Source organism: Sceloporus undulatus, chromosome 3 (assembly GCF_019175285.1).
Source record: "Sceloporus undulatus isolate JIND9_A2432 ecotype Alabama chromosome 3, SceUnd_v1.1, whole genome shotgun sequence".
Classification (NCBI taxonomy): domain Eukaryota; kingdom Metazoa; phylum Chordata; class Lepidosauria; order Squamata; family Phrynosomatidae; genus Sceloporus; species Sceloporus undulatus.
The window spans coordinates 165,740,916-165,754,617 of NC_056524.1; the positions used below are offsets into that span (position 1 = coordinate 165,740,916).

Genomic DNA, 13,702 nt, shown 5'->3' on the forward strand with positions numbered 1-13,702 from the left:
GGTAACCATAGATACCAGTATAAAATTAAGTCAAATAGATTTACATTTGACAGGTTAGAACTTCAAGCAAGTCAGTGACATAAGTTTATTTAGCATATGCCATGCATCTTATGCCACAAATTCATTTATAAAACAAAAGCAATTCTCAAGTAAGAAACATTTTATACTTCATTTCGTTATTTAACTGATAGGAGATGCTAACTTCAGCAGTAATAGGATGATATGCTTCTGAAGCAGTAATACATTATGCAACAGATGGGATGTATCCAAGAAATTGCATATTAACCATGCTATTTAAAAGCACACACAACCCCTCTAGTACAACACACAGGTTCAAATGTGCTGCTAAAGCCACATAACAAAAGCAGTCCTATATCTCTCCCAAGTACTTTTATTTTTACATAATACTGTTCCCACTTTTGACTAAATAGCAGTGATCATATTTGTCTTGGGGTGAGGTGGGATGGAGTGCCAAGTCTATGATAAATTCTGGGTTTAGTGGGCAATTCTGAACTGAATTACTAGGAAGTAAAGAACATGGAACACGCATAATTCACTTCTTAGTAAATCTGCACAGGTTTACACTGCGAAGGACACAAAGGCTCTACAAGTGTCAATATTTATTAAAGAACTTAGTAGCCAGTTTGATTACTTTTTATAGTGTTCATCAATTAGTGCCCTGATTTGCAGTCACCTCAAAGAGGACTTTATGGCACAGTGGGTTCACATGATGCCATCTCCATTCTGGCAGGTTGATCATCTCAAACTCTACTTATGGCTATCTGGAAAATGCATGACTGAGGCTTTACTACAACCTCTACCTGCACAACTCCAAGGCACTTTGGATACAGGAAATCACATGAATGGACCTATAAAGATCCTTTCCACAATGGGACGGGATAAGATGGAAGCTTACAATTGACTCCCTCCATTATGATGCACGTACCCACATAATCTGTGTCAGATGCATGTGCATAGATTTGTATGATCTTACAGTATTGCTCTGGCTGCCAATAGATCTGGAACTGTATTTTTTAAGCCTCTGGGGGTTCCTTGTATCTCTCCACCTTTTCCCTATTTTTTAACTATTTTTTTTACTCCATGCCATTGTTGATTTCTTGCTTTTTTGAAAAAAGGCTTCTCACAGGCCTAAACCAACTCAGAGAGGCCCAAAACCATGATAGGGGTCATAGGGGGCTTTTCTAAGTTATTGTTTTTCAAAAAGAGTAAAAAAAGAAAACTGAGGATGTGATGAGAGGAGGCTACAGCTTTACAAGATCCTCACTGCAAGCAAACATGGCCCCATTCCATAGCAGTTGCTCATATCTGCGGTTGCTATCACATGCATAATTTATTTAGGACCTTGCCATACCAGCAATATACTGTTTTTGTGCTTTGACACACCTACCTTTTAGTCAAAGCACAAAACCAGTATATTGCTGGTACAGCAAGGTCCTAAATAAATTATGCATGTGATAACTACAGCAGAAAAACAGAGTTAAACTGTCAAAAAGGGCTGCAGTTATTGGTAACTGAGAAAGAAGTATAGATTGATTGTCATGATTTCTGCCAGCAGACATAATTTGATTGTTGTTATGCTCTGTTTATTTTAACATGCTATTTGTTGTGTGTCATGCATTGTTGTTTTCTGGCACGGCCTCTGGCTTGTACAGTAGTTTAATAATCTAAATCTAATAACTGATCACATTAAGGAGGCAGAATTTTGTTGTATTTGACAACTACCTTTGGGTAAATCTGGGCTAAAGAGAGCTACACTTAACAAGAATTATTTTAAATGTATGATCTTCCCAATTTCAAACAATGGACAATTTAGATGTTAACATTCCATAGTTTATTAAGTCAAGAATGAGCATTAGGCCTGCATACTGCCATTCACTTTCTATTGGCTTGGATATTTCCATTCTGATATCTTCAATGCATATTTTCCTATTTCAATTCTAATTAGGAAGCTGTGTTTTAAGGAGGCCAAGACTGAAGCAGTAAAGGCAGCATAGCAAGGAAGGAGCCAGAAATATGCCAGTCTAATGTTCATCCAGAATTTGACAAACTATAGTCATGTCAGGAATATTTTATTATGAACTAGCCCAATTTTTTGCTACAGTTGTCTTGACATATTAATGACTCTGGCATATTTTAAAGAATTCATCTATTATAAATCGTGGGCTGTTTAGAAGTTTTCCAGTGTACTGTGAAACATTAATATTTCTAGGTCTTTCCTCTTTTCATAAGCATGTCTCTTGCTAGATATTCTGCAGAACATTTTCACATGCAAATGTAATCCAAGGATTAAATCAGGGTAGAAACAGGGGTAGAGGGATGCTGTTACTATTTTGCAGAATGACCTACTGGTACCATATGGTCAAATAATTTCTTCTGTTATTTTTATTTATTAGATTTAAAAAAAATATATGAAAGAATACTTGATCCAAGTACCTTCACCGGTGAAAACTATTTTAACTCAAACACTATGTTCCAGTTAACAATTTAAATATACGTCCTTTTAGAACCCTTTCACACTATAAAATTAGAGTGTCATAATTCCACTTTCAGTTGTCATGGCTTTGTCCTATGGAGTACTGGGATTTGCAGTGTAGGAAAGGACATTTAGAATTCTCAGCCAGAGTGATCCAGTGCTTCACCAAAATACAAAACCCAGGATTCCACAGGATGCAGCCATGGCAGATAAAGTACAATCACTGTGCTGTAACTGTGTAGTGTGAAAGGGTCCTAGAAGACAACTGTTACCTCTCATGCAATACTGTGCTCAACAAACATTTTTGGCTTGGAGGGAAATCTACCACCCAGTACACAAATAGCATTTCAGGCATCCCATTTGAGATTACAAACATACAACCAGAGCATCAAAATTTAGCTTCAGTTGAATAGCAGATGCAATGTTTACCTTGTTTATGGAAACTGTCAAAGCTGGTTCCACTTTAGCTTCTATTTCCTCTGGTGTATAGTAGCAAAAAAGTTTACCACCTCTCAACACACAGTATAACTTCCTCCAGCTAGTCAGTTTCCCTACCACTTGCTGTAAGAAAAATAACTATTGGTTATTGCTACAAATCATTATTTTAATATCACATTTTTTTTTTGCAGGGCCCACATTGTTTAGTTGGGGATGGGCAAGCAAAAGGACCAGGCTGTACACAGCATGCACCCCTTGTACCTAATGAGATAGCCACAATGTCCACATAACAATGTTATAACCTAATAATAATAATAATAATAATTCACTAGGGGCTAATACAAATACACAACATCACAATTAAATACTTCCTCAGCCATTCTTTTGATTTTTTAAAAAAATCATGTTCTCATCAATAGAAACAATATGAGTAATGTTCTACCATTGTTAATGGCATGGATTTCGCCCCTATACTGCCCAAGTCTCTTCTCCTGCTTTGTGTGCTTAGGTGGATATTCACAATCAGTTTTTTGTCCCGAGGAGATGCGGATCACCATGCTGATGCACACTGGGATCATTGTTCCCATTACGTTTTGAGTTTGTGAATCTCTCCAAGTCATTTTATACATGCCATAGTTTTGGGATAAAATGGAGCCGACTCCATTCCCTTGAATGATACAGAACGATCCAAATCAATTTGGAAGCGTATTGACACTGCTGAAGATGCAGATTGATGTGGATCTTTAAGGAAACAACAACCTGGTAGCAAATATCGCGGGTTAAATGGGGGTTTTGGTAGCCCCCCTCCCAGTGCACTGAATGTATTCAAGGCAAGTGTGAACACCAGGGAAATAACCCAGATTTTTCCTGGATTATTTTTGTAGTTTGAATGGGGCCTAGGTTCTAGCATCCATTTTGATCGGGGTTTGAGAGCTATACATTTCTTATTTATGCATGTTCCAATAAGCCTGATTTATGCAAAGAACTAAGAGACAAGAACTCTTCACACATACTACTGAATGGCAATAAAGAAGCAAAATCTTTTTTCTCCAAGATGATTTGTTGTTTGCTGTGTGCCTTCAACTCATTTCCAACTTATGGCAACCCTAAGGTGAACCTATCGTGGGGTTTCTTGGCAAGATTTGTTCAGAGAAGGTTTGCTATTGCCTTCCCCTGAGGCTCATTACCAGTGGGTTTACATGGCTGAGCTGGGAATCGACCTGGTCCCCAAAGTCAGAGTCCAACACTCAAACCACTATGCCGCACTAGTTCCAAAAGTAGTTTCTTCAACATACCTTGTCTTAAAAGAACAATAATGCTCCTTTTAGACATACAATTAGCATTACTATGGAAATATGGAAGAAGCAAGCAAGTGCAAAGCAAGCATATCTTGTTGTTTGCTGTAGCAAGTAGCAATAAAAAGAATTCTTATGAAAATAATAGACATAACTGAAAATAGGCTTCTAAAATATTCATTAATTGGACATTGTATTACACATTCCCAAATGCCCATGCCTACTCAAGTGATGGAGAGCAAAGTGCCTCAAGGTGAGGATAAGCTGCTCATGTGGCTACAGATAATCCTCTCTCAGTTCCTTAGTTGGTATGTATGCCATTCTCACTTATGTTCCCTCTCTTCAGGTGCCTCTATACTATAGAAACAATGCAGTTTGACACCACTTTAACTGCCATGGCTCCATCCTACAGAATCCTGGGCTCTGTAGTTTTCTGAGGCACCAGCACTCTTTAAGAGAGAAGGCTAAACATCTTGTAAAATGACAAATCCCAGGATTCTATAGGATAGAGATACAGCACTTAAAGTAGTGTAAAACTGCATTATTTCTACAGTGGAGTTTAGATGATTATAAGTTTCCAGCAGCTCCCATGAGCATCTTTCAACAATAAAATTGTTCCTTTTCTTTGCAAGGATTAGAACAATTGGTGATAGAGCTAACTAGATTTTTATGTGTTACATATCAAGAAAAAAAGAGATCAGTTTTAGCAGTTTTTATGTATGGTAAGAGGACACAGGCTAGATTTTCAGTGTGCTAGTGAAAGAAGAGTGCATATTTTGCAAGAGAGACTCTCCATTTTCAGACAGTAAAAGAAATGCGAAGTCATATTTCATTTTATGAAACAATTTATTTTGCCTGAATTGCTGCTAGACATAATAGGGCTCTTGAACTTGAAACTAGGTTTTGCGCAGTTTCCTTTGCTTTTGCAATTAAAACTCCATAGTCGATTTGTTCTCTCTTAAAAGATGCTTGTTTTGATAGATATGTCAATGCCTAAGACTGCAGTTTTGCAGACATCAGAATGGTCCCCATTTAATTTCAGATTTATTTCTAAATAATAAACTCAAATATCAAAGGTGTTAGGAGTGTGGGATGGATTCTTATGACATTCTATTCCTATCACCATTTAAAAAAAAACAACAAGATTGGGAATAGTCTGGTTAATAAACTATTTTTGATAAATGTATTTATATTGTACTTAAATTATTTCACACCCCTTTCCATAACAGTAATTGCACAGATTTTATCAATTAAGTTACTGTATGTCTTATTTTTACATTTCCTGGTATTCTCACTGTGGTTAAACTCACTAACCTAGATAATTGCACCCAGCATGTGAAATGGCCTAAAAGTTGTTTACTATTGTTGTTATGTGCCATCGACAGCTTTTGTCACTGTACGAGAGCCCTCCAAGGGACCTGTTATTAACAGACCTGCTCAGATCTTGAAAACTCATGGCTGTCACTTCCTTGACTGAGTCTCTCCAACTGGAATGTGGTCTTTCTCTTTTCTTACTACCTTCAAATTTACTGAGCATGTCATTTTTCCTACTGAATCATCTCATGATATGCCCAGAGTACAATAGCTTCAGTTTAGTCATTTTGGCTTCCAGTGAAAATTCAGTCTTGATTTCTTTTCAGGCCCAACAGTGTCTATAGAATTCTTTTCCAGCACATTTCAAATAAGTTTTTCCTCCCAGTAGTTTTCTTCACTGTTCACCTTTCACAACAGTATATAGACATGGGAACCACACTGAGGATCCTGTCTTTGATATTCAAAGATATGTCTTTACGCTTGAGGATACTATCTACCTCCTTCATACCTCTCTATCCAACTCTTAGACCATTTTGTTTTAGTGTATATTTTAATTAACAGTTTCTACCATATAGCTACTTTTATTACTGCCTTAAAAACTGTTTTTACAATTATGTTTTGATGCACTACTGTTTGTATGGGAGCTGTTTCCCTGTGTAGAGCCTATGTTGCTATGGTAAGCATCTAAAGGCAGAAGCACAAGTAAGGCAAGTCATATAATTTTTCTGCCTTGCTATCTGCCAAGAAAGCAATGATGCCATATTATCAGCCCTGCTAAATTAAAATAAAAATATTGGGGTGAAGCACCTATCTTATTTTATTTCATACTGTAAACAATATTTGGATAATAAAAAAAGCACCTTGAATCTGGTGCTTTTCATTACAGATTTCCCTAGCACAAATTACATTATATTTCACTGTTTGGCTTAACGCGTTAGGAGTATGAAATTGTGAAAAATAAACACAAATGCTGCCTGGCCTTAAATATTCAGCAATGATCACTACTAAATATTATATGAAACATGAGTACAAGAAAGAAAAGGTGGGGCCTCCACAATGCAATGTGTGATCCTCTAAAAAATATTAAGAGGAATATATTTAACCTGAAATAACTCGCAAACAGATGTGTATGAAGATGCCAGCCACAGATGCTGGCAAAACGTCAGGAATAAACTCTTCTAGAACATGGCCACATAGCCCGAAAAACCCACAAAAATCTATAAATTTGTCTCTCTTTGGTCCAAAACACACTGCAGAAATAATCCAGTTTGAGATTGCTTTAACTGCCCTGATTCAGTGCTAGAGAATCCTGGGAACTGTAGTCTATTGTGGCATCAGAGCTCTCTCATAGAGACGGCTAAATATCTCACAAAACTAGTTCCCAGAAGTCTCTAGTATTGAGCCAGCAATCTCTAACTGGATTATTTTTGCTGTGTGTTTTGGACTGGACTGAATATGTCATTTATTTTCAGATACCATTCACAAATCTTTTAAATATGGTTTCATTAATCTAAGCATTTTTATGAGTATCCCAATACCAAAAAAAACCAAAACAAACAAACAAAAAAACCCACCAGCCTTAATTTTGCTTTGCTCTGAGACATATCATGTGTACTCGACGATATGTTGACCTCATGTATAAATCGAGAGTAGGGTTTGGGCCAGAAATTAGGGATTTTGATATGACCCATGCATAAGTCAAGGATAAAATAAGGCGGCAGCACTGCCATTGGGGACAACAGGGGCTCAAAGCGGTTCGCAATTTAAAAGACTGGTACAAATAAAATATGGGAGCTTGAAGAAATTGGGAGGGGGGATAAGTAAAGTAGACTCGCAACAGGCAAGCTGAGTCCTCTCCGCAAAGTCCTCCTTTGTTCACAGGCTCCACGTGCGAGCTCTGGTCCTATTGCTCCTGGACCCTCAAAAGTCCTCCAGACCAGGCTGAAATCTCAACCGGGTGCCAGCAAGTGTGAGTCTATTTTATTAATCCCCCATTCCAATTCCCAGCTTTGTGAGAGTCTATTTTATTTATCCCCATTCCCAATTCCTTCACACCCCCATGTTTTATTTGTATCAGTCTTTTAAATTGTGAGCTGCTTTGAGCCCCTGCATGGCCATTATGGACAACGGGACTTGAGGTCCCACTGTTTTTGGTATCCATGGTGGGGGGATCCGGAATGAAGATCCCCACTATATTGCCATATTGAGACGTGGATAAACTGACCCAGAACAAAAATCTCCTCACACTCAGAATAAAAACTAACAAAGCAAAAAAAGATACCACTAATACAGACTTAAACTCACCAATGAAATTTAAATTTAATTTAAAAAACCCTTCTTACCTGTTGATTAAGAAATCCAGCCATCATATCCTTGGTCATGCAGGATGGTTGCGCAATTAAACGACAACACATGCTGCCATACAATGGAAGCCAAAAAGATGATTCCTCTAAAAAGAAAAGCATGACAATTTGGTAGATGAGTATTTAGTTGATAAGAGAGTGTTTTTTAATTAATAACTGATTACAAGATTTTGAGTAATGACTGGAATTGTGTGCCTGAGAACAGATTGAAGTTGTTTTGCTCAGCATGGGTGACGTGTTAATTTGCTATCCGATGAAATATTCATACTACAGGACAACAGGAAAGAATCCAGAAACAATTGGCCCCTTTAGCACCATGTTTTGGACAACTAAGATGTTAAGGTTTGCCCCAAGTGTAAAGGATACTTGGTTAATTGCCAGCTTAATCTCCTTAGATATTCCTGTGCCAAGTGCATCCACAAAAATGTGAAAAATTGCTAATCCAAATCCAAACTTATTTTATTAGCATATAAAATGTAGGATCATGTGGGCCATATCATCATATTCAGGCTTGCTGGAGGTGACATTGCATCACGTATGGGTGCAGTTTTGGCTGATTTGTTTACTTGTTTATTTTGAGGAATTGGAAGTGTTGGGGGACTGATGCAAACCACTGCCCTTGCAGTGGCTTTGGGCCATTTTGACTACTTTTGAAAAGAAATTGCCCCAAACTCTGCATTCATTATTAGTATTATTTTGCTGGGGTGGTGGTGGTAGAGATTTGGAGGTAGGAGCCTCCACCTTTCCTGCTCCTGCTCTACAGTTATCATGGCCTTCTCATTAATCACCGTTCTTTGTTCTCCAGTTTGAACCTTGTGGCTATGTGATCAAGTGCTCCATGTAAAAACAACAAACGAAAACAAAAGGGAAAAGTAACATTTATAACCTAAATAGCAGAGTAGATTAGAACATCACTGTTATAAGAAATCCAAGATGAAATTATGTGCACCTACAACTGTTCTAAAATAGTAATCCAAAATACAAGGGTATTAGAGTTTCTTTAGAACTCTAATCCAGTATACATGATTGGAATCGTTGTAATTAAAGCAGACATTTCAACATGCTTCATTAAATGCAGAAATATTTTTGATTCTTCATATAGAAATTATTGAGGTTGGAGTTATTCCCTCTTTTCTTATTAGTACTTTCACCACTCTGCTTTCACAACTTACATCTACACTGTTGTTGTTAACTGCCCTCAAATTGACCTCGACTCATGGAAAAACTACAGATGAAACATCTCCACTCTTCCACTGCTCTGATCAAGTTTTGCAGGCTCAGGCCCATGGCCTCTGATTTAATATAACCATCTTGCATGTGGTCTTCCTCACTTTCTACTGCTCTCTACCTTTGCAAGCATCGTTGTCTTTTCCAGTGATTCATGCCTTCTCATGATGTGGCGAAAGTACAACAGCCTCAGTTAAGTCATCTTGGCTTCAAAGGAGAATTCTTGCTTGATTTATTCTAGAACCCATTTGTTTGTCTTCTTGCCCATCCACAGTATCCTTTCTATTGGCTTTCTTCACTTTCTGTTGGCTCTCACATCCATACATAGTGATGGGGAACACAATGGCTTGCACAATCCTCACTTTATCATTCAGAGTTATAACTTCACACTTTAGGATCTTATCCAGTTCTTTCATAGATGCCCTTCTCACTCCTAGTCTTCTAATTTCTTGATTGCAGTTGCCGTTCCGATTAATATTTGATTTGGGAACTCTGTGGCTATTCCAATTTGCTCATTATCTAGGATGAAATTTGTAGATCTTTTGTGGCCAGTATTTTTGTTTTCTTAATATTCAGCTTTAAGCCTACTTTGGCACTTTTCTCCTCAACCTTATTCAGTAATTGCTCCAGGTCTCCCCCCCACCCCAAACTTGATTGTCACTGTGGATTGTAGCAGTTCTATTGGTGTGTCATCTGTTCCTGGTGATTTATTCTTCCTAATTGCTTTGAATGCTGCTTTCACTTTGTTTTCTAAAATTTGGAGTTTATCTTCATAAGTTTCTTCTTCCCGTGTATGATTCACTGTTTCACATTTTTATATAGCTCTTCTGTGTATTGCTTCTATCATTTTTTTAAATTCATCATGGTCATTTAGTATATTCCTCTTTTGTAGAGCATCTCTAACTTTGATTTAAATTTCTCTTTGAATTACTGGATCTAGTGAAATAGATCTCTTGTCCTTCCTTTTTTGTTGTCAGCTTCTATTTCTCTGCATTGGCTAATGTAGAAATTCTCTTTGTCTCTGTGCAATAATCATTGCGTCCTGCCCATACTGGCACTCTAAAAACAAATACTTGAGAATGAACAAATAGGACTACTTTTTCAGTAAATACAAACAGAATGGAGTTTCTGAAATATAAAACAGCAAGCAAGGAAGGAGAACTAAGGAAAGATGATCTCCCACCATCAACTGCAAGTTGTCTTCTTCCAAAGCCTGGTAAGTAGCAGAAAGAGAAAGTTGCCTCCATCCACTGTGCATACCATATATACTTGTCTATCAGTCAAAAAATTGATCCAAAAAAACCTTGATCAACTTATACACGGGTCAATACAGTAGAAGGAAGGGTGAGCTTTTGTCCCCAAACCTCTTCCCAGACGGGTTACCTCTGCAGGGTACAGCCCAGCTAAAAAGATGCAGGGATCGATCTCGCCCACAGCCTCTTCCCAGCTGAGTTGCCTCCAGAAGGGCCAGCCCAGCTGGGAAGAGGCAGGGAAGGAGATCAGTATCCCCCACAGCCTCTTCCCAGATGTGTTGCTTCTGTAAGGGATAGTCCAGCTGGGAAGAAGAAGAGAAGGCGATGGATCACCCCCACAGACTCTTCTCAGCTGGGCTGCCTCCTTAGGTCTATTGACTTAGCCACGGGTCATATAAAAAATCCACAATTTTGGCCCCAAAAGCTGACCTCAACTTATACATGAGGTCAACTTATAGTCAAGTATATATGGTTTAGCAGAAAGTTCGACAAAAAAAGACACCCCGCCCACTTCTATTTCTACCAAAACCATGTTGAAATATTCTGCCTATAGATCATTTTCCTTATTAAATATGAACTTACCATTTGCCACAACAGTAAGGCTGTGGGTCCTGAAACTGTCCTCAGTGCTTTCCAGCCCCAAAGATGTATGTGCCAGCAAACCATATTTTGAACCACTGGTTAAGATAAATTATGTATTATTTCAGTAATCTGAACAAAAGAGCAGTTTTAATATGGAAGTTCAACTAATTCAAATTCCTTTATATTTCACCAATCTTTATGACCATCTTGTCAAAACCTGATCATGGACTATGTTTTTACAAGGCCCCTAACTTCTTTTCAGAATAGTTATTTACTAGATTTTCATAAGAAGACCCCTTTTTTCTCATGTAAGGTAAACACTATTCTTTCAATATGTCTGAAGAAGCTTTGTCCCTTTCCAAGACCGTTCAGTCTGTCTTCTCTAGCTACAGAAATGATCATATACTGTACATAATACTTTCCATCAAAACAATATTATTCTATTCAGCTTCTCTTCCCCATTCTTGTTAACTCGATATTGCCTACATAGAGGTGGAGAGATCATGGCAGACTGAACCTTAATAGGGCGAAATAGAGGGTAAAAATAAGCAGGTTTGAGGCAGGCTTCGAGGCGGGGTGTTTAGATGATGCAAGGCTTGAAGCCAACGGAAATTGCTCCTAAGCCATGCTACAAGCAGAAAAGTCAGACTAAAAAGGAGCTGGATTTTTCCACTTCTTCCCAGAAAAGGCACACTTTCATCTCTTTATCTAAATGCTGCGACGCCAGAACAGCTCTAAAAAACTTTTTAGTTTTATTAAAGTTCTGCAAAAAAAAAAAAAAAGGGGGGGGTATGATTTCTGGGCCAACATAAGGGAGCCAAGGTGGCATTAAAATTCTTTATGTGTTGATTTACTTCCATCTTTTTCTATTTATATATTGGATTGCCTTAAACTGGTTTTTGCCAACCTCACTTGTTCTTGGGACATATTACACTCCATGTCTAAACACATTATTGAAAGATGATAGATTTGAATGGTCCTTCTTTTAAAAGTGATGCATCTTTCCATGTTTGGAGAAATTTCAGAAATATTTTGGGGTTTCCAAAGCAGTCCTCTTGGTAAAAAGGTCCTGAAACCCCCTCCCACATCATTAGGTAGTAAAAACAAAGGTACAGTAGTAAAGATGATCTGGGAGTGCTAGGTAGGGGTTTCATTCAACCCTGCTTTTGAGCAGTCTCCAAATACAATTTAGAACTTTTAGAGTGATAATTAACAGCATGCTTGACCTTTACTTGTGTGTGGCAATATGGTCTCCGATTAGAAATCTATACATAAATGCTGACTTAAGTCACAGAGTGTTCTGTGGCTTGTGTAACACTTAGCCAAGCTCCACTCTTTCAATACAACTCCCCTTTTATTTGTACCTCTGCAGTCTCCCACACTGAGTTGTTATCATAGGGTAATGATTACATTTGTTTCACTTATTACCCAGAATAAATATCACTGCTGTGCAATTTCCATTAGCACATTAAGGGAAAAATCTCTGAACAGCTGAAAACAAGGTGGTGGTTATAAATGGATTCCAACCAAAAGATTCTCAATCACTAGAGAAACACATAAAAGCCATCTGTAATTGGACATTTTTGTTCCATTTTAAATAGCTGTGTTTCTTTTTACAGATGAAAATCTTTTTGTGCTGAACGTTCAAGTGAAAGATCCTTACTATTTATAGTGCAAGGTTTGCCAAAGAAAACAAACTACTTCACTATTGAAACATGCTTCACAGTAACATTTTCCTTCTAAAACATGAGATTCTCTCTTTTTTTGGCTAACTTCAGCATCTCATTTCCAAAACTGTTATCAGTTGCCAGTTTCTTGGGCTTTCAAAATTTTATCAGTTTTCAAATTTAACAGGCTAATTGCCACTGCTAGCAATGTTTTGCCTAAAAGTTTGAATTACATTATTGCCTTACATGGAAGTATCTTTTCAGAAACTGGCCAACCATGCTAGATTCATAGATCTCTCTATAGCTTGTTTTTAAAACTCTATGCTATCTATACATTAACCTTCATATTCTTTTGCAGGATTTGTCTTCAAGAGAATGGCAATCTGTTCTAATATGAATAATTGATCAAAAACCTTTACCAATCCAGATTTTTTTGCCATCTACAGCACATTTGTGAACAATGCATAGCTATCCCTATTACAATGACAACAACACAACCACCTATTATGTTTCTTTATTATTATACCTATGAGGTTTATCAATTGATTAATGTCTTCCTACATTTGCAAAAGGTTTTACAGCACATTAGCACCTCTCATTCAGTGTACAAACTACTCCTATGATCATCCCAAAAAATGACAAAGCACAATCTGCTGCTGACACTACGAACATCTTACAAAACTGTACCAGCTACTTAGGACTACTTTGAATGTTAAGATGGGGTGGTGGGATGTCACATCACCATTATAAGTAGTGAGGCAAATTCTAAAACAGATACAGAACATATCAATTCCAAACATGAAGAGGAAAAGAGAAGAGCACTAGATCTTATATTTCAAGGAGCAGCTTACTGACAGTCACTATAGGATGTCCAGGATGACTTCAGCTGACAACCAGGATAAGAAGCGGCAGAGAATAATCCCTGTTTTGCTTCCAGTCAAATGCAGGAACAACATAGCCCCTCAATATAGGCACGGTCACTTTCCCTTCCTTCTGAAGCAGCAATTGAATTCTCCCTGGTGCTTTGCTATCCTACTTGGGAAGGAAATTACAGTGACAGATCCACATC

At 37.7% G+C, this 13,702-nt stretch overlaps 2 protein-coding genes across 2 annotated transcripts in view; one reads left to right on the forward strand and one right to left on the reverse strand.

Annotated features, from left to right (window-relative positions):
- LOC121925884 (AT-rich interactive domain-containing protein 5B-like) overlaps nucleotides 1-13,702 on the forward strand; it is a 361,184-nt gene that overhangs the window by 316,545 nt on the left and 30,937 nt on the right. The window lies entirely within an intron of this gene.
- RTKN2 (rhotekin 2) overlaps nucleotides 1-13,702 on the reverse strand; it is a 46,650-nt gene that overhangs the window by 15,061 nt on the left and 17,887 nt on the right. The window contains exons 6-8 of the mRNA XM_042459415.1: nucleotides 10,967-11,061; nucleotides 7,884-7,990; nucleotides 2,924-3,055 (exon numbers count right to left, since the gene is read on the reverse strand). Coding sequence (XP_042315349.1) covers nucleotides 2,924-3,055; nucleotides 7,884-7,990; nucleotides 10,967-11,061 — 334 coding nt within the window. The remainder of the gene's footprint in view (nucleotides 1-2,923; nucleotides 3,056-7,883; nucleotides 7,991-10,966; nucleotides 11,062-13,702) is intronic.